The sequence below is a fragment of the Schistocerca piceifrons genome, chromosome 6 (assembly GCF_021461385.2).
Source record: "Schistocerca piceifrons isolate TAMUIC-IGC-003096 chromosome 6, iqSchPice1.1, whole genome shotgun sequence".
In the NCBI taxonomy this organism is placed as follows: domain Eukaryota; kingdom Metazoa; phylum Arthropoda; class Insecta; order Orthoptera; family Acrididae; genus Schistocerca; species Schistocerca piceifrons.
The window spans coordinates 586,050,804-586,075,556 of NC_060143.1; the positions used below are offsets into that span (position 1 = coordinate 586,050,804).

At 45.5% G+C, this 24,753-nt stretch overlaps 1 protein-coding gene across 1 annotated transcript in view; it reads left to right on the forward strand.

Annotated features, from left to right (window-relative positions):
* Positions 1 to 20,887, forward strand: part of LOC124803474 (15-hydroxyprostaglandin dehydrogenase [NAD(+)]-like) — a 148,912-nt gene extending 128,025 nt beyond the window's left edge. Inside the window, exon 7 of the mRNA XM_047264666.1 lies at positions 20,648 to 20,887. Coding sequence (XP_047120622.1) covers positions 20,648 to 20,887 — 240 coding nt within the window. The remainder of the gene's footprint in view (positions 1 to 20,647) is intronic.
* Positions 20,888 to 24,753: the final 3,866 nt, after the last annotated feature.

Genomic DNA, 24,753 nt, shown 5'->3' on the forward strand with positions numbered 1-24,753 from the left:
AGGTTAAAAAGGAGAGAAATTATCTCCAGGAACTTATTGAAAGTGGAAGATGATTAATTCATGAAAGAAAGAGACTTTGTTTGTGGCTAATTTTAAAACGAATTAATATGTTAGTATTCACATTATGCAACGACATTGTTGTAGCTTGGTTGCTACGCACAGAAGTTATCTCCGATTAATATCGGCAAGTAAACAAGAGAGTGAATTATTTCTTTTTCTTATTTTTTTTGTTTTATTTGGCCTCCAGAGTGTCTACCGTATTTAGCGATCGAGAACACTTGTTTACACAGAATACATGATTGTACAAAGGAAACGCAAAAATGCTTATATACAGAATTGAAATCTCAAGCTTTTGCCACAAGAAATGTTTAACAAATAGTTTGATAAGTTAGCTGGACATACTCATCCAATCACTTGACACTACCTCTTAAATTGAATAACAACACGTACAAATAAATGAAAAAAATGAATTCTGCAGAAAAAAATGAATTCTGCAGATTTTTTCCTATAGTCTTAAGAAAACTGACAATCACGTTATACGATTGTCTTTAGAAATAAAAAAAAAGATACTGATTGAGGGGGAAGGTAACCAATAGACATCAAAGTGCTCAGAAATTGCGATCGTTCGTTGTCAAATTTGGAGCACTAGAACAAAATATGGTTTACTTCAGCTTCTGATTCGGAATCACTCTTACATACTTTTGTTGGAGGCTTTCCGTAATTGGTAAATGTAGTCTCTACTCTTATACACAGGACTTTCCTTGGAGGCCTTTCCTTGAATGAAAAATTGACCTCACACCATCTGATGTCTAATGCTTAACGGCATCTCTTCTACCTCCGCGAGAAGAGCATTTGTGCGTGTCGAACGCATGTCAGCAAAGCAGGTGCGAATGGCTGTGAACTGAAGACTATCTAATTTTAAGTGGTAAGTCTTAGGCACATTGTGATGCAGCATACAATCGTAGCCCAGTCGAGATCGAATATTGCCCCGATACACCATGAGTCGAATACTTTGATACGTTCCTCACTGTACACGGCTGAGAGGGCGACTTACATTCAATCCTTTCTTGCGTTTACCAGCAATACATTTATGTGAAGCGCCCACCTGAGCTCAGAGTCAAATATCATGACGAGGAATCGATCATGAGATTTTATCTGGAAAGTGTACTTTCCGCATTTGGGGTGATCAAAATGCAAGCAGAGTTTGATTTTTGAAAAGATACGATCACGATTTCTCAGCAGAAATCTCCAACCGATTGATAGACTGTTATTCATCGATGTGTTCTGTACCAGTGTGTGTAATTCCGTTTCAGCCTGAATATATGAGCCTGCAGTCGATTAAGCACGAACATCGTCGGTGTATTGTAAATTTTTTGTCGGGACATTGGTTATTCTTTCTAAACCATAAGTATAACACACGGAATATACGAGAGGGGGCTTAAAACTGCACCCTGGGGCACACCCCGAGAGACAATAATCGGAATGTTGCTTCATAACAGTAAATGCTTTATTCTTAGGAATGGCGATATCCGCCGCGGCATCTATAGCATTTATTAAAATTTAGTATGCTTCTTTTTCCTGTAAGTTGCTCTGTATAGTCTCGAGGTTTCTTCGAACCATGTCCCTATACTTGTCACAGATGGCTTCTGCAATTTTTCATTTACTATCTACATAAACAGTCGACAGCTTAGTATCAAAGTTTATTTTAATGAAAAATTCTATTGTGAGATGACCTGACTCCATTGAGTCGGTTTTAGCATGCCAGTTAGAAAGTTCATTAAAACAAGGGGTGCAAAGCGTTATATCTATTGCAAAACTATGTAAGGGAGTAGAAACCACAGTTGGAGCACCATCGGTGACTATCACTAGGGTATTGTCTTCGATAACATCAACGCGAGCCCTTAAAGCGCTGGATATCATGAAGTGCTTGAATGGGAAGAACGGGGAGCAGATAGATACTGCTTCATGCAGTTCTTTAAGCGTTTCGTTCGATCGCTTATTGACGTGGATGTACGGTCTATGGCTCAGCACGACCAACATATAGAAAAATGCTGGACTCCGTACACCACGAGGCATCAGACTGGCCACAGGAGCCTACAGGACGAGCCCTGTATGGACCTTGTGTGTAGCGGCAGGGCAGCCGCCATTAGCTGCTCGTTGGGATTTCCTTGTGGCTAAAAAGGCGCTCTACTTCCTGTCGTTTCCGACTTCGCTGGCTTTCCCTGCAGCTACACTCACGCTCATAAATTAAGGATAATTGCAGAAGGTGGTGCTACACAACGTGGCACTACACGAAACTGGCGCTAATAGCATAGGCACATAGGAAACACACACGACACAGATCTGTAAGTCCACGGTATTGGTGATAAGTTGAGAAAACCGTCCGGAAACACATGTGCTACAATACGCCGCTGTTACCTGCGCATGTACCACGACATCAATATGGGATATGATCACCGTGCACACGTACACGGCCGCACAACAGGTTGGCATACTCTGGATCAGGTGGTCGAGCAACTGATGGGGTATAGGCTCCTAATCTTGCACCAGTGCCTGTCGGAGCTCCTGAAGTGTCATAGGGGTTTGAAGAGTGCAGCGATACGTCGATCGAGGGCATCCCAGACGTACTCGATGGGGTTTAGGTCTGGAGAACAGGCAGGCCTCTCCATTCGCCTGATATCTTCTGTTTCAAGGTACTCCCCCACGATGGCAGCTAGGTGGGGCCGTGCGTTATCATCCCTGAAAAGGCGGACATACTGGGGCAAAATGACGTTTCCGATACACCTGACCTGTTACAGTTCCTCTGTCAAAGATATGCAGGGGTGTACCTGCACCAATCAATAGTCCCACCCCACACCATCAAATCGCTACCTCCATACAGGTCCCTTTCAAGGACATTAAGGGGTTGGTATGTGGTTCCTGGTTCACGTCAGATGAAACCCCGACGAGAATCACTATTCAGACTATACTTCGGATCGTCTGTCAGCATAACCTGGGACCACTGTTCCAATGACCGTGTACTGTGTTCTTGACCTCAGGCTTTACGGGCTCTCCTGTGACCAGGGGTCAGTGGGATGCACCTTGTAGGTCTCCGAGCGAATAAACCATGTATGTTCATTCGTCTGTAGACTGTGTATCTGGAGACAACTGTTCCAGTGGCTGCGGTAAGGTCCCGAGCAAGGCTACCTGCAGTACTTCGTGGCCGTCTGCGGGCACTGATGCTGACATATCTGTCTTCTTGTGGTGTTGTACACTGCGGACGTTCCATACTGTAACGCCTGGACACGTTTCCTGTCTTCTGGAATCGTTGTCATAATCTTGAGATCACACTTTGTGGCAGATGGAGGGCCCCTGCTACGACCTGCTGCGTTTCAGCAGCCTCCAGTCGCCCTAGAATTCTACCCCTCATAACGCCATCAGTATGTGTTCTTTGAACCATTTTCAACACACAGTCACCATTATCACGTCTGAAAACGTCTGAACACTTACTCGCTTCACCGTACTCTGCCATGCACCAACACACCTCTGCGTATGTGGACTGCTGGCAGCGCCACCGTGCGACGACCACAGGTCAGATGCACCGCATGGTCACACCCCGAGGTGATCTAAACCCGCAATCCGCCCACCAGAGCGTTGTTTCACCATGCATCAGTAATATCCTTAATTTATGAGCACGAGGGTATTAATGTCTGTGCATCCTTATAACGACTCTATCGAAGTCGTCCATGAGGGACGGAACCGTTCGGTGTACGGGCAAAGCAGCTGTTATTGGATCTGGAAGTGTCTCCACCAAACATTCAGCATGGGTATTGGGGCAAAGCTCAGCCCTGGTTGTTATTGAAACCGAGGATAATTTTAGATTTGACAGAGAGCAACAAATTGTTCAGTCCAGACTACGTTTTTAAGCATTAATTTCTTATCACTTTAAATGAACACCAGGACTGTAACGTGGTATACACAAATGGGTGCAAAGGGAGGAATGCTGTCGATTGTTCTGTCATTTTACCTGCCTCTGTCTTTAGGTTCCGTCCGCCTTGTGCGTGTACTATCTGTGACGCCGAACTTTAAGCGCTTTTGAAAGCTGTAGACCAGATGAAACCTGAGCGTGGATCCGAATTCCTCATCTGCTCTGACTCGCTTATTGCGCTGCAGACAATCCAGTCTACGTACACAGCAGACAGAAGTGTCCAGAACATTCACGCCATCCTGCACTTGCATTGGCAAGGAAAGGAGGTCCATTCTGCTGGATAACAGGACACGTGCGTGGGAATGAGTTGGCCGATACCACGTCCAAGGAGGTGTGTAGCCTTCCCAGCGTAAATGACTGCCGTATCACTCTGCGCGCTGCACTGTCGTGCTGCGAAGGTCTGTCACGCGTCTTTGGGAGGAAGAGTGGCTGGGCGTGACGGAAAATAAGTTGCGATCAATAAAAGAGACAGTGAGGCCGTGGAGCACCTCCTTCCGCCCAGTTCGAATTGATGAAGTCTGTTCAGCGCGACTTCGGATAGGACGCAGCCTCCAGACCCACGCCTTCCTTCTCAGACGTGAAGAACCACCTGTTCGTGGTGCATGTGGTGTGCTGGTTACGGTTCGCCACATTTTATCCAACTGTCTTTATATAATGACGGAAGGGCTCAAGCTGGTCTACTGACAGGTCTGTCGTCTAGCGTAGGTGATAATGAGCTGAATGTGGCACGTGTTTTACAATTTCGTGTTTTGTCTTCACTTCTACCTAAGCTCATAGGTCGCCACTTTTAGTGTGTTAGAGGACGACTGGCTCATACCGTAGTTATTTTTATGATCCGTCGATCTTCTTTTCTGGACTTGCCTCTTAGTGGCTCTCCAGATCAGACGTCACTAATGGTCTGCCTTGCTTCCCTTGACCCATTGTCTCGTTCAGAGGAGTCACGTGTGCTCATGTAAAGAAGTGGTCTTACGTAGTATTTTAGGTTCTCCTTATCTGTGTGCTATAGCCTCATTCGCCTCACGCAGCCAGCGTACAGGCTCTGATGACCGCCCTCCAGAGGCTTCAAAAATTGTTCAAATGGCTCTAACCACTATGGGACTTAACATCTGAGGTCATCAGTCCCCTAGACAAAAATCAAATGGCTCGGAGCACTATGGGACTTAACTTCTGAGGTCATCAGTCCCCTAGAACTTAGAACTACTTAAACCTAACCAACCTAAGGACATCACACACATCCATGTCCGAGGCAGGATTCGAACCTGCGACTGTAGCACCAGCGCGGTTCCGGACTGAAGCGCCTAGAACCGCTCGGCCACAACTGCTGGCTCCTTCGGATGCAACCACACACATACACACACACACACACGCACGCACACACACACACACACACACACACACACACGCACGCACACACACACACTTAGATCACATCCGTCAAAGACCTGCCATTCCTGTCAGTAATGTCTTCTCCCCAAGCAACATGATGGGAATTCGGGTCACCACCTATTACAAATGGAGACGGAAGCTCGTTTATTAGGAGTCTCAAGTCATGTTCCGCGATTGTAATTGGGGAGCTTTATACTCAGAGACTACCACTGTAAAGGTTTTGTGAGCAGCTTGTATCTACACAGCAACTACTTTGATTTCATTGTTTTTTGCAGTTAACGGGAATCTTTTATGCAGCAGCGCATTTTTTTACTACTACAGCGACCCTACCTTTCCATATCATGAAATAATTTTTGAAGCGAACAGTCTGCTGAGACTTGAACCATTTTTCACGTAACAGGATATATCAGGCTGACTGATGCATAGTTCTCTTTGTAAGCTTTCTCTGTTGGAATTAGATGACGTTGCGTTCCACTGCAATACTTTCATAGGCTTCATGATTTAGGATGGGAAAGAATCGAAGATACCTGTTACGAGAGGCCTGATATCGTTGTCGTTCATAGTCGCCTTTTTCGAGTGACAATGTATATAGTATTCACCTTATCGATTAGTTCGTTGTGAACTATAGGCTGTCGTTGATTAGGTACTAGCCAAGTTGTTGCCCTGAGTGCAGCAGGCACATAGGAATGATTGCAGGCTGCGTGGGGAACAGCAGGTTTCGGTACTAGACCACTCATGCGTGTTAGGGTCGGCGGTAAGGTCGGTGAGCAATGTTTGTCTGAGGAGGCTCATCCACACGTTTGCCACCAATACCATTCACGCGTTGATAACCATCTAAGCTTGAAGTGGGCACCGGCGGGAAAAGTTCTTTATTTTGGTGATCTGAAGCGCTGTACTTGTTTGAGCAGAAACTATCGGTCGAGGATAGAAAAAGTTTTTGTCTCCCTATGACGCAAGGGAAGGTTAGCTTGCAAGTAATGTTCAGCGCATCCCTCAAGCCTATGTTATTAACCGTAGCTACTTCCTGGGCTCTTCGTCATCTATGACATTCAGGACGGGATCGATCCACAGGTGGGTGTGGAGCGCCACAGTGCGCAAAATATCAACAGGTGAGGCATAGGATTCTACACAAAGAGGACCACTACATTTGTTGAGTCTCCTTTGAGACCGACATTGCTCATGTGCCCGTATCGGAGGCATTTAAAGCACTGCCTGACAGCATCTACTTCGCTGAATAGACATAGAGCCTGCTGAAGTTTGACACTCTAACGTCAACAAGCAAGTGTGCTATTTGAAAATTTGGTGTTTGTCATCCATTATATTTTGGTTAGTAAGCCTTCCAACACGTATAACGGGGAATAAACACTGAAGAGCCCAATAAGCTGGCACACCTGCCTAGTAACGTGTAGGGCCCAGGCGAGCAGACAGAATTGCCGCAACACGACGTGGCGTGGCGTGGACTCGACTAACGTCTGAAATAGTGCAGCAGGGAATCGACACCATGGACCCTGCAGGGCTGTCCATAAATCCACAAGAGTACGAGGTGGTGAAGATCTCTTGTAAACAGCACGTTGCAAGGCGTCCCAGATATGCTCAATAACGTTCATGTTTGGGGAGTTTGGTCGCCATTGGAAGTGATTAAACTCAGAAGAGTGTTCCTGGAGCCACCTTGTAGAAATTCTGGACGTGTGGGGTGTCTCAATGCCCAGCTGGAATATCCCAAGTCCGTCGGTACGCACAATGGACATGAATTCAGGTGATCAGACAGGATGCGTACGTACGTGGCACCTGCCAGAATCGTATGTAGACGTATCAGGGGTCCCATATCACTCCAACTCCTCACACCCCACACTACTACGGAGTCTGCGCCAGCTTGAACAGTCTACTGCTGACATGCAGGGTCCATGGATTCATGAGGTTGTCTCCATACCCGTATACGTCCATCCGCTCGATACAATTTGGAACTTGACTCGTCCGACCGTGCACCATGTTTCCGGTCATCAACAGTCCAGCGTCGGTGTTGACGGGCAAAGGCGAGGCGTAAAGCCTTGTGTTGTGCAGTCACCAAGGGTACAAGAGTGGGCCTTCGGCTCCGAAAGCCCATATCGATGATGTTTCGTTGAATGGCTCGGACGCTGACACTTGTTGATGGCCCAGCACTGGAATCTGTAGCAATTTGCGGAAGGGTTGCACTTCAGTCACACTGAACGGCTTTCTTTAGTCGTCGTTGGTCCTGCTGTTGTAGGATCTTTTTTCGGTCGTAGCGATGTCGGAAATTTGATGTTTTATCGGATTCCTGGCATTCGCGGTACACTCATGAAATGGTCGTAGGGGAAATCCCCGCTTCATCGCTACCTGGGAGATGCCGAGTCACATCGCTCGAGCGCCAACTATAACACCACGTTCAATCTTACTTAAATCTTGATAATCTGCCATTGTAGCAGCAGTAACCGATGTAATAGCTGTACCAGACACTTGTCTTATATAGGCGCTGCCTACCGCAGCGCCGCATTCTGCCTGTTTACATATCTCTATATTTGAATACGCATGCCTATACAAGTTTGTTTGGCGCTTCAGTGTATAACTGAAGATATGCCATATATTTACGTCTTTTGAAATGTCGCGTTGACACTGCATATGTGAAGAAAGTCATTTCTTATTGGAAAATGGATTTTGCGGTGACCGATTTTACTATTTTATCTGGAATGATTCCAAAGACGTGGCTTTGGCGGAGGGCAGTAATTTATCAAAAATACTTTGGGAGTTAACTCTCGGTTAATGGCCTTTGTTTACCAGCCTGTGTCTTTGCGGCGAGACGCGGGCTCAGAGAAGCAGAAGCTGGCATAAACGAAAGAAGTTTTGAGAATTAATCGGGGGAGGGGTGTGCGAGTTATTCTAGCGCACGCTCTCCTGTCTTGTCTTCTGCCTGCGAGAAGGAACGCCCTCCTCGGCTTGAGACTGTAACCGGACTCTGTTGTCACAGCGTCGTTAGGCCCAAGTAGCGTCACTAAGAAATGACTACTGCCGAACAGTTTGCGTGTATTCAACAATGGAGTTTTTGCTGCTGCTTCCGCTATAGTATTGTAGGATCTCAAAGGCTGGTCACCGTGTCTTGAACCAAACAACATGCGGTTTAGGCGAGGGCTTCCTATTTTTGCCGATATCTGTCGACGACTTGATTAAGATAGAATTCTTCAAAATATTTGAGAGCGTAATATTTGAAATGGGAAACTCATCTCATATACAACATACCATTTGAGCTCATTTGAATTTCCTGTCAGGAACGCCTGTAGTGAGAGTTCTATATTTGCCCAATATAGCAGAAATATCAGTGCAGGTGAACTGTTTAACTAAATAGCGGCTTTCATATTGCAACAGAAATAAATGTTGGACAACAATGACAAAGCTTCCCATATGGATTTTTTTAAGTTTATTGCAAAGTATGTATTACGATGTGCTTATCCAAAGTTCGAAATAGCTTTTTAGTATGTATATGATAATTCCAATGACTCCAGAATCTTGTCAATGCAGTTTCAGCAAATTAAAAATGTTAAAAGACTATTCAAGGTCGAGTGTAGGTGAAGCAGACTGTAAAATGCAGCTAGCTTATCGACAGAATACGAATCACTACTAAATTTGACTTGGACGACGTAACCAATTAGTTTACTTGTCTCAAAGCAGGGAAATGGAAACTAAAATTATAATGAAAACTTAATTTGTGGAATGTTCTCAACACTTATTTATAGCCCTTTTCTTCTTATTTCTATTTAATAATTTATGCACTGTTAACAATTTATGGCAAGCAAATAAAATCTGTTACTTGTTATACATGATCCTAAAATCAATGTGAAATTTCTGACATAAAAAATAAGGCGTAGATTTTGTTTTCCTTTCACTTTTTGTAGAAAGTTTACACAATGTGTAATTCTGTACAACAGTGATACATTTAATTACTTTTGTGGGATATTTTTCATCTGGTGTTATCTTCCGTTCAAAGACTGGTCTGAAGCAACTCTCCATGCTCGTCAAACATGCGCAAGTTCCTTCCTCTCCACGTGACTACCATCTGAACCAGTGGCGCCCACAGGAGCGGTGTGTGTGTGGGGGGGGGGGGGGGGGGGGGGGGGGAGTTACCACTAGTGAGAATTCATTCAGTTTACGAGTATAGAAAAGACGTGTACGATTTACACTGAACTACGCAAAGAAAATTATATAGGAGGATGGAACTAAAATTAAAAGAGAAAGGTAATAAATTTAAGAAATGGTGTGTTTTCCTTTAAGAAATCTCGTTCGTTGAAGATGTCTTAAATTGCTGCACACCGGTTTTACAGCTATTGCCCACGAAGTGTCATTATTTTTGTTTCTATATGCACACTTGTTAGAAGCTAACAGCAAGTGAGGCAACAAGCAAATGAATCAGCAATTTATTGTTAACGTTTACCAATACATTCTTGGGCAACATTTAAGAGCTTTTCCTGAAGGAACGTGCGTTGTTAGTCTTTTACACTTAAAAGAATCACTTGCAGTGTCATAAATACACGTTAAACACAAGCATGTACAAAAATCAATAGAACCTTAAAAATGATATCTTCCTTGAAAAACAAATTACGATACGTTACCTATATCACGAAAAATAAAAAATTAAAGATACATTTTTATAGCCGGAATATTCGAGATTTTGGTAGCTGTGAACAATGCATATCTCAAAAGGAAAGAACGATTACATATTAACAAATTCTGGGCATTAACAATAAACTACAATAAAATAGAGCGAACTTGCCTATCGACTGGGTGACGAGACTACTTTATGTGTATGTGGCCCCATAATGAAACGTATCCATGCTGAAATTTCCGTCTCGGAAATATTAGCTTCTAGAGTACAAAAATGTCACGTCTTCATAAACCTCAACTGGCAACCAAATCAAGTTGTACAGCAAAACACACCGACGAAATTTTACTGTTTCAAATTTCAAATAATAGTGAACAATTGTCAGGCGCCAATCTAAATTAGTGTATTGTGTTACGTTCCTTTTCGTTTGCTCAAGGGGTGTTCGTGGGTACTGTATGGCCACTGATCGCTACTTGTCTGTAGAAAAAGACTGTATTCGTCATTGCAACTAATGTCTACATATGTGATCTAGCAGGGTGTGGCGATCATTGAGTAATTTCTGTGCAACAGTCTTTATTCAATTCATTACATAATCTTTATTGAAATAAGCACCACATTTGAGCATGAGCGTTTCGGTACAACGCTAATGCAATATCGGCAGTGAATGAAGTTATTGCTCAATTTTTCCATAGTCACCAACGAGTCAGAATTTACACTGCCCTTGTGGCTGGGGGAGGGGCTGTAACAGTCTGGAAAACGGTGCTCTCAGAATTCAAGACAGTCGTGAATTGATGCATAAAATGAACGAGGAGAGGAAGAATGTATCAGAATTTAATCATCTGTACGGCGACTTAAGAAAGGTGAAGGTAAATTTTAGGATTATTTCAGAATGAGTGTAGAGACATTGGACTTTACATTGCCGTCTGTTTAAAGTAGATTAGAGAGCCAAACTCAAATTTCAGCAAAGTTTTTATCGCTAAAGAGGAGCTTATGATCACCGCCAGCTAAGCACACATTATTAAGTTTACAAAACATTTTTAACCATTATCAGTTTACAATTTGTGAATATATTCGCCATAGTTTACAAATGGTTCAAATGGCTCTGGGCCCTATGCGACTCAACATCTGTGGTCATCAGTCCCCCAGAACTTAGAACTACTTAAACCTAACTAACCTAAGGACATCACACACATCCATGCCCGAGGCAGGATTCGAACCTGCCACCGAAGCGGTCACGCGGTTCCAAACTGAAGCGCCTAGAACCGCACGGCCACACCGGCCGGCCCATAGTTTACAATTTAGCACATAGCTGACAGAGAGTTGTAGTTGTAATAAGATTTATGACAGCCGACCGAAATATTGGAAGTGTGTGTAAGCTAGAGGATTTAAAATCAGACAATCAGCTGGGGGAATTTCGCGTCTGTGATAGTACTGGATGTAATGTGCATGATAGCTGAAGACTGTAGCAGCTCCTTCCGTACAAACTGCTGCATTTTAATTCTTTTCTAAACTAACTTTCGGGCGATGGTTTCTGCATGATGGCCAGCATACTCCCTAGAAAGTGGTAACTGACATCTTGCGTCTCTGGTTTTGAGACTGGTTTCTGGATAAGTTTCTGTTTTCAGAAACTCCGTACTTGTACTTTTCTTTGTTTCTTATGGATACCGGTATATGTGGTGGGGAGAGTGAGGGTGAAGACATTGAAACGGAGCCCTTTGAATTTCTTGACAGCACTGAAGAGCTTTCTAATGAACATAGATTGTTCTCATCAGCTGAAACAGTGTCTGTACCTGTAATAACAGCCATTGTCGTTTTGAGATGGGCTTATGTTTATGTGAGAAATATTACTTTTTTATGCCGTGGAGTCAAGTCTTTCAAAACCGTCAGTACTTTTTACATACAACGTGAGCTACCTTCATTTCTGGAGCGTTCTAGGCGAGTCTCGCTATGTTCTAAGCGGAACATATCGCATAAATATCTCCATATCCAACGCAAGAAACAGCTCCAAACGATCGCACGAAACACAAAGTCACTGGCTTGCGATTACTTAGAAATCATCGCTCGGCATTGCTTGGTTCTACCTGCTCAGTTAACGACTGTACCACCTGTTTATTGCTAAGTTCAGTGGGAATGGCGTTAGGAAAAAGTTTTTGTAGGAGCCTAAACACTGCACTTCTACTGTTGATATTAGGTAGGGAAGTTCCACAGTACGTGGTACACTGTGAGCGAGGGTATGGGCTTCGAACTGGGACAGCCACTCTAGCCATTCCTCTTCTTGTTCACGAAACTGTCGAAAAGGCGGTACAGCAGTAGGCGGTGCTTGTTCCGTGAGGCGCGCAGCATTGGCCAGTAGCTGCTCCACCGTGTCGAGTAACGCAGAGATCCGCTGCGTCTGGAACTGAAACATCTGCATTAGCTGTGTGGCATCTAATACTTGCAGCTGTGGCGCCCCGGCAGGGGGCGGAAGAGGAGGGGTTGGCATTTTGGAAGGGACAACTGCAAAAAACAGATAAGGCACGCAAGCTAAGAAATTTTTTGCAACGCCCACTTGAAAACACTGATTATCAAAAATGACAAGAAATTATTAAAGCAAATGAGCGTCCCTGCAAAGTAAAGACAACAATTCAAGAAAATAACGTTATTGTGGTCTTCAGTCCTGAGACTGGTTCGATGCAGCTCTCCATGCTACTCTATCCTGTGCAAGCTTCTTCATCTCCCAGTACCTACTGCAACCTAAATCCTTCTGAATCTGCTTAGTGTATTCATCTCTTGGTCTCCCTCTACGATTCTTACCCTTAATGCTTCCCTCCAACCCTAAATTTGTGATTCCTTGATGCCTCAGAACATGTCCTACCAACCGGTCCCTTCCTTTTTCTTGTCAAGTTGTGCCACAAACTCCTCTTCTCTCCAATTCTATTCAATACCTCATCATTAGCTATGTGATCTACCCATCTAATTTTCCGCATTCTTCTGTAGCACCACATTTCGAAATCTTCTATTCTGTTCTTGTTCAAGCTATTTATCGTCCACGTTTCACTTCCATACATAGCCACACTCCATACAAATACTTTCAGAAACAACTTCATGACACTTAAATCTATACTCGATGATAACAAATTTCTCTTCTTCAGAAACGCTTTCCTTCCCATTGCCAGTCTACATTTTATATCGTCTCTACTTCGTCCATCGTCAGTTATTTTGCTCCCCAAATAGCAAAACTCCTTTACTACTTTAAGTGTCTAATTTCCTAATCTAATTCCCTCAGCATCACCCGACTTAATTTGACTACATTCCATTATCCTCGTTTTGCTTTTGTTGATGTTCATCTTATACCCTCCTTTCAAGACACTGTACATTCCGTTCAACTGCTCTTCCAAGTCCTTTGCTGTCTCTGACAGAATTACAATGTCATCGGTGAACCTCAAAGTTTTTATTTCTTCTCCATCGATTTTAATACATACTCCGAATTTTTCTTTTGTTTCCTTTACTGCTTGCTCAATATACAGATTGAATAACTGTCTCACTCCCTTCCCAACCACTGCTTCCCTCTCATGCCCCTCGACTCTTATAACTGCCATCTGGTTTCTGTGCAAATTGTAAATAGCCTTTCGCTCCCTGTATTTTACCCCTGCCACCTACAGAATTTGAAAGAGAGTATTCCAGTCAACATTGTCAAAAGCTTTCTCTAAGTCTATAAATGCCAGAAACATAGGTTTGCCTTTCCTTAATCTTTTCTCTAAGATAAGTCGTAGGGTGACTATTGCCTCACGTGTTCCAACATTTCTACGGAATCCAAACTGATCTTCCCCGAGATCGGCTTCTATCAGTTTTTCCATTCGTCTGTAAAGTATTCGCGTTAGTATCTTGCAGCTGTGACTTAATAAACTGATAGTTCGGTAATTTTCAAATCTGTCAACATCTGATTTCTTTGGGATTGGAATTATTACATTCTTCTTGAAGTCTGAGGGTATTTCGCCTGTCTCATACATCTTGCTCACCAGATGGTAGAGTTTTGTCAGGACTGGCTCTCCCAAGGCCATCAGTAGTTTTTATTTCAATCAAGTAGATTGAAAGTCCTTAACTTTGAATTTACAACGGTGTTCCAACTGATATGGGTCACTCGCCGCTGTTATCGTAGTGCTCTTCGCTAGGCCTGTGCTAATACTGTCCCAATACTGTCCGGCCACAGATGGCAGAAGCGGCGCTTATATTCTCTTCAGTTAGGGGGCGCTCCTGTCACGGTGCGGTCCTTGTCAGCGGGCTACTGGCTGATGTCGTCTCACCGCCTTCTTTGCTCTTGCAGTCTTCTTCTTCGTCCCGCCACCTGTCGATACGCCGGAACATGTCCTGCTTTACAGAGCAGACAAGCATGTGAAGCGTCGTGGACGCCCAACCATTGTCCTGCTGCCTCTTTCCGCAGATGCTCACGACAGTAGCACGTGAGCATTCGACCAGCTTCGCCTTTTTCCAGATACTCGTTCGCAGGCTTTGTGTGATAATAAACTATTCTTTGTCAGAGTGGCTTATATCAGTGGATTTCCCAATTTGCAGTCCACATCTTCCCCCGTCCGTGTCTGCTCCGCTTACACACTCCAGCTACCACGTCACATACCCGCATCGCCACCAGCTGGCATCCAGCGTCGCGGTGGGCAGTCATCATGACATTTTGGCGTATTACTGTACGTATGTCCTGTGTCATCTAGGTCTTGAGCTGTAACAGGTCTTACATCTCATCGAATCAATTACGTAAAAAAAAAGGACAGTTTTCAGACTATTGCCAACTGTTGGATGAATTTCTGAGGACGCCCGTGTTGCGTGGAAATTATTACCTCTAACAAACATTACTAACTCCAGAACGTTATCATATACTCCTTCAGTTTACTAATATCACATTAAAATTTTCTCTTTCCAGTCTGCAAGAATCCTCAGTGTTGTGTACATAGTTCCGCTAGTCAGCGCGAAAACAACTTTCCCACTAGAGCGCGCCCCGCTAAGCACAACAGCGCAGGCGCAGCGCTCGTCCGTCTCCGCACTACGAGATGGCACTGTCTTAGAGATGGACCAAATTCTGCTTCCGCCGATTCGCGTATTAATATGTAACGCATCCAATGAGATTGCTGCTAACGTAGAACCTTTTCTCCTCACGGATCGCACTCGCGCAGTGATACCTGAATGCGCGAGGTATTATAACGAGTGTACAGACCTCCGATTAGTCAGTCTGCATTAGTCTGTAGTCAAGTTTCAGTCTGCGACTAATAAGATTATCATATTCCTGTACATAGCCATGAAGAGAAATGTATAGACACATTATCAAGTATCAGAGATACGTGAGAATAAGATTAACGTACCAAGACCAAAGGAACTTCAGATTGTCTATTGTAAACAGCATCCAGAATCAAGTTAAGTAATTTCTATGCTTTTTATTATTTTAATAAATGTGTGTGAAAATTAATCAAGTTCTGTTTAAAGTTGGTCACCGTCAATCTGCTACTCTAAGCGTGCAAGTGGCATTTCTATCGTCTGATCTAACGGCAGAAGATAAACACGCCACGATAAGACCACGAGACATACTGCTGACACTCGCCTACTTCGCTAGAGCGACAAGTCAAATAATCTGATGGTGTGTGTACCGAAGGTCTTACAGTACGCACACCACACTCAGAAAGTAATGTTGCTGATATATCTTCGATATCACTTGGAAACTCATTATTGTCACGAAGAAGTACCATGTGCACGCCACGCTATTACCCAGGTATCCGGTTCCTTTGTGTAGTGCGCAAATGACATACTAAAAGCGCGCTACAGTTCTCCACCTGATAGCGAAAGTCGAGAAATTCGTGTCCGAGATCGCCACAGAACGGGTAGAATCTTTGGTTCCAAGTCTTCCACTCTGCTCGAAACCGGAGGAAGGTGATCAATCTAGGGTTCGATGCCGCGGCAAGCCGAGAGTGGAAACTACACTTCTGGAAATTGAAATAAGAACACCGTGAATTCATTGTCCCAGGAAGGGGAAACTTTATTGACACATTCCTGGGGTCAGATACATCACATGATCAGACTGACAGAACCACAGGCACATAGACACAGGCAACAGAGCATGCACAATGTCGGCACTAGTACAGTGTATATCCACCTTTCGCAGCAATGCAGGCTGCTATTCTCCCATGGAGACGATCGTAGAGATGCTGGATGTTGTCCTGTGGAACGGCTTGCCATGCCATTTCCACCTGGCGCCTCAGTTGGACCAGCGTTCGTGCTGGACGTGCAGACCGCGTGAGACGACGCTTCATCCAGTCCCAAACATGCTCAATGGGGGACAGATCCGGAGATCTTGCTGGCCAGGGTAGTTGACTTACACCTTCTAGAGCACGTTGGGTGGCACGGGATACATGCGGACGTGCATTGTCCTGTTGGAACAGCAAGTTCCCTTGCCGGTCTAGGAATGGTAGAACGATGGGTTCGATGACGGTTTGGATGTACCGTGCACTATTCAGTGTCCCCTCGACGATCACCAGTGGTGTACGGCCAGTGTAGGAGATGGCTCCCCACACCATGATGCCGGGTGTTGGCCCTGTGTGCCTCGGTCGTATGCAGTCCTGATTGTGGCGCTCACCTGCACGGCGCCAAACACGCATACGACCATCATTGGCACCAAGGCAGAAGCGACTCTCATCGCTGAAGACGACACGTCTCCATTCGTCCCTCCATTCACGCCTGTCGCGACACCACTGGAGGCGGGCTGCACGATGTTGGGGCGTGAGCGGAAGACGGCCTAACGGTGTGCGGGACCGTAGCCCAGCTTCATGGAGACGGTTGCGAGTGGTCCTCGCCGATACCCCAGGAGCAACAGTGTCCCTAATTTGCTGGGAAGTGGCGGTGCGGTCCCCTACGGCACTGCGTAGGATCCTACGGTCTTGGCGTGCATCCGTGCGTCGCTGCGGTCCGGTCCCAGGTCGACGGGCACGTGCACCTTCCGCCGACCACTGGCGACAACATCGATGTACTGTGGAGACCTCACGCCCCACGTGTTGAGCAATTCGGCGGTACGTCCACCCGGCCTCCCGCATGCCCACTATACGCCCTCGCTCAAAGTCCGTCAACTGCACATACGGTTCACGTCCATGCTGTCGCGGCATGCTACCAGTGTTAAAGACTGCGATGGAGCTCCGTATGCCACGGCAAACTGGCTGACACTGACGGCGGCGGTGCACAAATGCTGCGCAGCTAGCGCCATTCGACGGCCAACACCGCTGTTCCTGGTGTGTCCGCTGTGCCGTGCGTGTGATCATTGCTTGTACAGCCCTCTCGCAGTGTCCGGAGCAAGTATGGTGGGTCTGACACACCGGTGTCAATGTGTTCTTTTTTCCATTTCCAGGAGTGTAAATTAACATCAAATGGTAAATTTTGTAATCTACGCCAAAGTGAAGCACGCGAATTTAGAGTCTTTGCCATTGGATTTAGTCATTTAATTCAGTGTTCCCCATGCCACCTCACTTTGTGTGGCCGAGAGAATGTACCGCCTATGCGAGTGACTCGTGCTGCCCCTCCTGTTCGAACTGTGGACGCCAGATATCAGCGCTTCCGACCTGCCGCAGGAGCACGCACTCTGCGTTTCCCTTACAATTCGGGAGCATATCCAAACAATTTGGTGTGTGTTAACAATCATATAGAAGAACTTACTCAGAAAACATTATGAATGCTACACATTTGGAGAAATTAAAAACTTTTTTGTCTAGAATATCACACATTTTTGCAATTGTTTGGTATTTTTAACTATCACAACAGTTTAAAACAATAGTTATTGAAGGTTTTTTCCCTCAACTTTCAAGGGCAGGACTCTGAATTGAATCATATTATTTTTAGTTTTTCCTTCTTATATATAAGCTATATGTAAAATGTAGGAACTATCAACCAAATCACCGAGTTGTTTTGTGGCAAGGATAGTGTTTTGATACATCGTTAAATATCTGTACGAAGCAAAGTAAGAAATGCACACTTCATTTTATTAATTCATGTATCTTCACCTTTTTGTTTCGGGAAGTTGTGGCGTACAGACGTGTGTTTGCATCCTTCGTACCAGCATTGTTAGAAGTGTGTACTTTGACCGTTCTTTAAAAGTATTATGAAAAGTTATTAGAAAAGGAATATTTATTCTCACGGTTATAAGTCCCAATCCTGTCTGTTCATCATTTCACTCGCCGCTGAGCTCCTGCATCATGAGGTCCGGTGCAGATAAGAATAACTAACGCCGTATCTGGAGGAGACTTCCTGCATCGGCGTTGTCACACTCAAGATTAAACACAATGGGATTAATGTTAAGGTAATGACTCAGACTTGATAGGCACCTTTTGAACTTGGTTTACTTATACTAAAAGTATTTCGCTTCGTGTGTGTAAGAACTTATAGAGAGATCGACAGTTTCAATGGTTGCTGTGATTATTTGGTACCGTACAGTACTGGAAGCAGCAGTACGTCGTGCAAATTATGTTTATTGGCCTCGAATGTAATGATATTCAGTGCCTCTTGACATTGGTATCAGTTAAAGGTCACCCACGATTGCGCAAAGATTCATAAATTACCTTCACAATTTTCTCAACTATTTTTTCCAATCAATTTTTACAATTACACTAAACTCTCGCTAATGCGGCCCTCGGTAGTCCGACGTCTCAGTAATCCGGCACACTTCCAGCTTCCAGTCGTTCCTATCTGAAATGACGCCTACAATAACGAAATTTCGTTTGCAACAATGTTGTTAGTTAATTACAATGTTCAACATTCCTGTACACATTGAAACTGTGGTTTTTCTTGTGGCTTCTAAAAGGAAACACGTTATGCTAGACGTTAAGCAGAAACTCGAAATTAGATATAAACTGAACTGAGGTTTTTCGCAGAACACCATTCTTGCTGGCAACAGTGTTGGACGAGCAACTATTTACGACCAAACTTGAGCAGAAAAGAGGTATTCGTAAGCTCACAAGAAAGTTACGACGAAGTTGATGAAGAAGTGGACATAGGAGGAGAGAAACTGCTGGTGCTGATGCTGGAGACGTCTTCCTGGAGTACATTATGGAACAATCAGAAACATGGCACGACCTGTGAAACGCTTGTAAAGCCGTTGTGTTATAAAGCATACTACCGTCGCATATTATCATGGTGACAATTAAAACTTTGGAACATGTTCCATAGTCAATGTCGTGTGATACTAATATGCATGTACATAGTCAAGGAGTAAGTTTTCTGTAAAAATGAGTGCATCTTTTGATTTGCTGAAGTACAATTCCTATGTGTTTGTACTAAATTTTAGACACTCCCAACAATCCGCCACTTCCGCTAATCCGGCAGCCACATGTTCGAGGAATGGCCGGTTTAGCAAGAGTCTAGTGTATTCGAGCAATTATTAATTCATTTCCATTTTCACATCCCTATTCAACACGTGGATCTTCTTTCTGTTCTAGGCAACCGCTCCCAACCCCAAAGTTTCATTAATCCGCTCTGTGCTGGAGACGGTACAGCGTCCCTAGTGAAATATAAGAAAAGACTTAAAAACAGTATTTATAAGAAAGACATTTAAAAATAGAATAATATACATTTTTATCATGTACCCGTATTATAATAATTTCTCTGTGTAAGTTTCGAGGGCAAAGAAATATAACAAAATGATCTAAAGGGACTACAAGATGCGCTATTTTGTTAATTTTTTTAGTCGTCTTCACTACTTCTCTTGTCTTGGTTGCGTGTAGACGGACATCTTGCGAGTGCTGGCAAATGTAAGCATATTTGTACTAATTAAGCAGATAATATATTGATTTAATATTATTGTGCACTTTTAATTTGTAAGAGGTGATCCCGATTTCACGTTCGCCTTCCTCGAATTCGAGTAATTTACAGTGCAACAATCGCAGCGGCGGATGCAGCCAACGACGCCATTACGTGGCGATATTAGCTTATAAAAATTAGCGGAAGCGAAAAACTCGTCCGCTATTAACATAATATACATTTTTCTCCACAGCCACCAGACGTTGCGGAAAATACGTAGCTCTAAGACTCTTATTTTCAGTACAACAGCCGAGAGCCAGAGCCAGCACTCCGACTACAATGCAAAGGTTAACGGAGGTAAGAAAAAATACTCTCGCGCGTGTGTGGGCCGCAATTGTAATTAATAGCTAAAGATGTTTCGCTTTAAAGTGAGCTGACTAACCGAGGAAATTTATATGAAAAGTTTATTCCATTGTTCAACTAATATACTCATGTTTTAAGATTCAGCGAGTCTAATTCCACTGAAGATCAATATTGTTAAAAAAAGAAGAACTTCAGAAAAGCATTTAATTGTAAATCAACATAACATGAAATATCATTTTGATTAAGGCCCACCACGTAAGTCGGCAACAATCACCGTTACCAATAAATAATATAGTACATTACGACGGCCGACGGACGCGAGAACTTCGAGCCGTGCTTCGCCACCACAGAAGACCACCTTTAGGAACAGCCGAGGAAGGCGTCAAGGCGGCGGGCGTCATTTTTACGAGACAACCCCCCCTCCCCCCCCCCCCCCCCCCCCCACCCTCGTCACCGGCGGACGTACCGAGTGCTGCACTCGTCCCCGCTGTTCGCTGTTTCCCTGACGGGCTCTCCGACCTGACCGCCGTTCCCCTGAGGGACTCCCGGAGGTCACTTTGACGCAGGCGCTGGCGCTGGCCGGTCCCCAGCGGGAGCCCCTGCCCCCGCCGCCTCCGGCATTCCTGTCCACTGGCCTCGACCGCGGCGGCCCTGGACGCTGGACGCTGGACGACTCCTCCGGCCAGCGAGCGCGCCGGGGAAGCACAGCCAGCTGCCATCGACCCGCACGTCCTGTCTCTCTACACTTCCGACAGCTGCTCGACACTGTACCACATCGCCAGCTAAGATGGTCGTTCAATAAATAATAACCCACCTTTTTTTTTCCTCACAATATATTTATTGTTAGAAATTGGTGACAACATACATCGATATGTCTTGTCCATGTGCTACTCTACTGGGCATTAAAATTGCTACGCCACGAAGATAACGTGCTACAGACGCGAAATTTAACCGACAGGAAGAAGATGCTGTGATATGCAAATGATTACCTTTTCAGAGCATTCACACAAGGTTGGCGCCGGTGGCGACACCTACAACGCGCTGACATGAGGAAAGTTTCCAACCGATTTCTCATACACAAACAGCAGTTGCCCGGCGTTGCCTGGTGAAACGTTGGTGTGACCCCTCGTGTAAGGAGGAGAAATGCGTACCATCAAGGTTCCGACTTTGATGTAGGTCGGATTATAGCCTATCGCGATTGCAGTTTATCGTATCACGAGATTGCTCCTCGCGTTGGTCGAGATCCAGTGACTGTTAGCAGAATATGCAATCGGTGGGTTTAGGAGGCTGATACAGAACGCCGTGCTCGATACCGACGGCCTCGTATCATTAGCAATCGAGATGACAGGCATCTTATCCTCATGGCTGTAACGGATCGTACAGCCGCGTCTCGGTCCCTGAGTCAACAGATGGGGACGTTTGCAAGACAACAACCATCTGCACGAACAGTTCGACGACGTTTGCGACAGCATGGACTAACTACTCGGAGACCGTAGCTGCGTTTACCCTTGACGATGCATCACAGACAGGAGCGCCTGCGATGCTGTACTCAACGACGGAACTGGGTGCACGAATGGCAAAACGTCATTTTCTCGGATGAATCCAGGTTCTGTTTACAGCATCATGATGGTCGCATCCGTGTTTGGCGACATCGCGGTGAGCGCACATTGGAAGCGTGTATTCGTCATCGCCATACTGGCGTATCACCCGGCGTGATGGTATGGGGTGCCATTGGTTACACGTCTCGGTCACCTCTTGTTCGCATTGATGGCACTTTGAACAGTGGACGTCACATTTGAGATGTGTTACCACCCGTGGCTCTACCCTTCATTCGATCCCTGCGAAACCCTACATTTCAGCAGGATAATGCACGACCACATGTTGCAGGTCGTGTACGGGCCTTTCTGGATACAGAAAATGTTCGACTGCTGCCCTCGCCAGTACATTCTCCAGGTACCTCAGCAACTGAAGACGTCTGGTCAACGGTGGCCGAGAAACTGGCTCGTCACAATACTACGCCAGTCACTACTCTTGATGAACTGTGATGTCGTGTTGAAGCTGCATGGGCAGCTGTACCTGTACACGCCATCCAAGCTCTGTTTGACTAAATGCCCAGGGGTATCAAGGCCGTTATTAGGGCCAGAGGTGGTTGTCCTGGGTACTGATTTCTCAGGATCTATGCACCCAAATTGCGTGAAAATGAAATCACATGTCAGTTCTGGTATAATATATTCGTCCAATCAATACCCGTTTATCGTCTGCATTTCTTCTTGGTGTAGCAATTTTAATGGGCAGTAGTGTATTCTCCTACGTAGTCACCATCACGTTCTACGGCCGTACGCCAAAGTTGTGAAAAAACATATATTTCCTGCTGGTAAAAGCTCTTGTCCTGTACGCGTAGCCATGTTTTCACTGTATGACTGACACTCTCATCATCTTCAAAGTTTATTCCCCGTAGAGAATCTTTAAGGGACCCAAAGAGATGCAGGTCCGAGAGTTTCAGGTCTTGACTGTTGCGTGGATGACTCAATGATGTCCAGCCCAATTTGGTGATGTGTTCCCGGGTTCTCAAGACTTGTGTGTGGGCGTGCATTATCGTGTTAGAGCAAGATTTCTACTGGATTGTTGTGCGATTGAACAAGTCGGAAACGGTTCTCGAGTTTATTCAGAGTCTTGATGGTTGACCCTCTTGGCATCATTCCATGAGAATGACGCCATCACAATGCCAGAGGACTGTCACACGACTTTTCCTGCAGAGTATGTTGTGTTTTGTGGTAGATGAGGATGATGCCACTCCATGGACTGCCTTTTTTGGTGCGGCGCAAAGTGGTGCACCCGGCTTTCGTCCCTGTTACCACCCGTGACAAAACGGCCTCTCCGTCGGTCTCAAAACACTCCAACAATTCAGATGAAATGAACTTTCTTTGAATCTTGAGGTCCGGTGGGAGTATCCGTGGCACTCATCGTCAGCATCTCGCTGAATATGTGAGAGTCTGCGCGGTGTGCGTACTGTAGGACCTTCGGTACACACACCATCAGATTATTCGACTTGTCGCTCTAGCGAAGTAGGCGAGTGTCAGCAATATGTCTCGTGGTCTTACCGTGGCGTGTTTATCTTCTACCGTTAGGTCAGACGATAGAAATGCCACTTAACGCTTAGAGTAGCAGATTGACGGTGACCAACTTTAAACAGAACTTGATTAATTGGTTGGTTGGTTGGTTTGTGGGTTGAAGGGACCAGACAGCAACGGTCATTGGTCCCTTGTTCCAAAACTTAAAAACACCAACACAGAGTAAAAAAACGGATAATGGAGACAACAGACGACACAGGACAAGAAAAACTCAAAGAACTGACAAAACAAATTAAAACCACACAGAATGTGACGGTGGTTGGCCGACCATAGAGATAAAAAAGGAAAAGCCAACCACCGAGAACATATTAAAAACTCAGTTTAAAATCGTAGGCCAAAGGCCAGAATCAACACAAGACAATAAAAGAAAACACAAACACTCAGATTAAATGATAAAAAACCCCTGCCCAAATAAAACGCAAAACTAAGCCAGCCATAGCAGGGTCATCTGTTAAAAGGGCAGGGAGCGTGTCAGGCAGTGCGAACGTCTGCCTGAGCACAGCTAAAAGCGGACACTCCAATAAAATGTGGACCACAGATAAAACGGAGCCGCAGCAACACTGAGGTGCGTCCTCACGGCGCAATAAGTGGCCGTGCGCCAGCCGAGTGTGCCCAATGCGCAGTCGGCAGAGGACAACAGACTCTTGACGGGAGACTCGAAGGGACGACCGCCACACAGTCGTCGTCGGCTTGATAGGGCGAAGTTTGTTGGGTATGGGCAGGTTCCGCCATTCAGTGTCCCATAAATCGAAAAGTTTTCAGCGTAAGATTGCCGGCAAATCAGTCACCGGGAGGCCAATCTCCAGAGGTGGTTTACTGGTGGCCTCTTTCGCCATGCGGTCAACATGTTCATTGCCTGGGATACCGACATGACCGGGGGTCCACACTAAGACCACAGAGCGGCCGCAATGGGCAAGAGTATGCAGGGACTCCTGGATAGCCATCACCAGACGAGAACGAGGGAAACACTTTTCGAGAGCTCGTAAACCGCTCAGGGAATCGCTACAGATCACAAAGGACTCACCTGAGTGGGAGCGGATATACTCTACGGCACGAACGATGGCGACCAGCTCAGAAATGTAAACGCTGCAGCCAGCCGGCAAGGAACGTTGTTAGGAATGGTCCCCTAGAGCGAGTGCATAACTGACATGACCAGCAACCATCGAGACGTCAGTGTAAACAATGCCTGAGCCCTGATACGTGGCCAGGATGGAATAAAAGCGGCGGCGCACGGCCTCCGGAGGGACTGAGTCCTTCAGGCCCTGTGCCAATTCCAGCTGAAGGCGAGGACGAGGCATACACCACAAGGGTGTACACAGAGGTGCCCGGAAAGGAGGCGGAAGAGGTAAAGCCCCAAGCCCGGAGAGAAGCTCTCAGACGCGGACCGCGATCGTACATCCAGCCCTGGGCCGACGTTCTGGCAGATGGACGTGTGACTGTGGGAATAGTAGACGGTAGTTAGGATGCCCGGGCAAGCTGAAAACATGGGCAGCATAAGCGGCCAGCAAACGTTGGCGCCGTAACCGCAGGGGAGGGACACC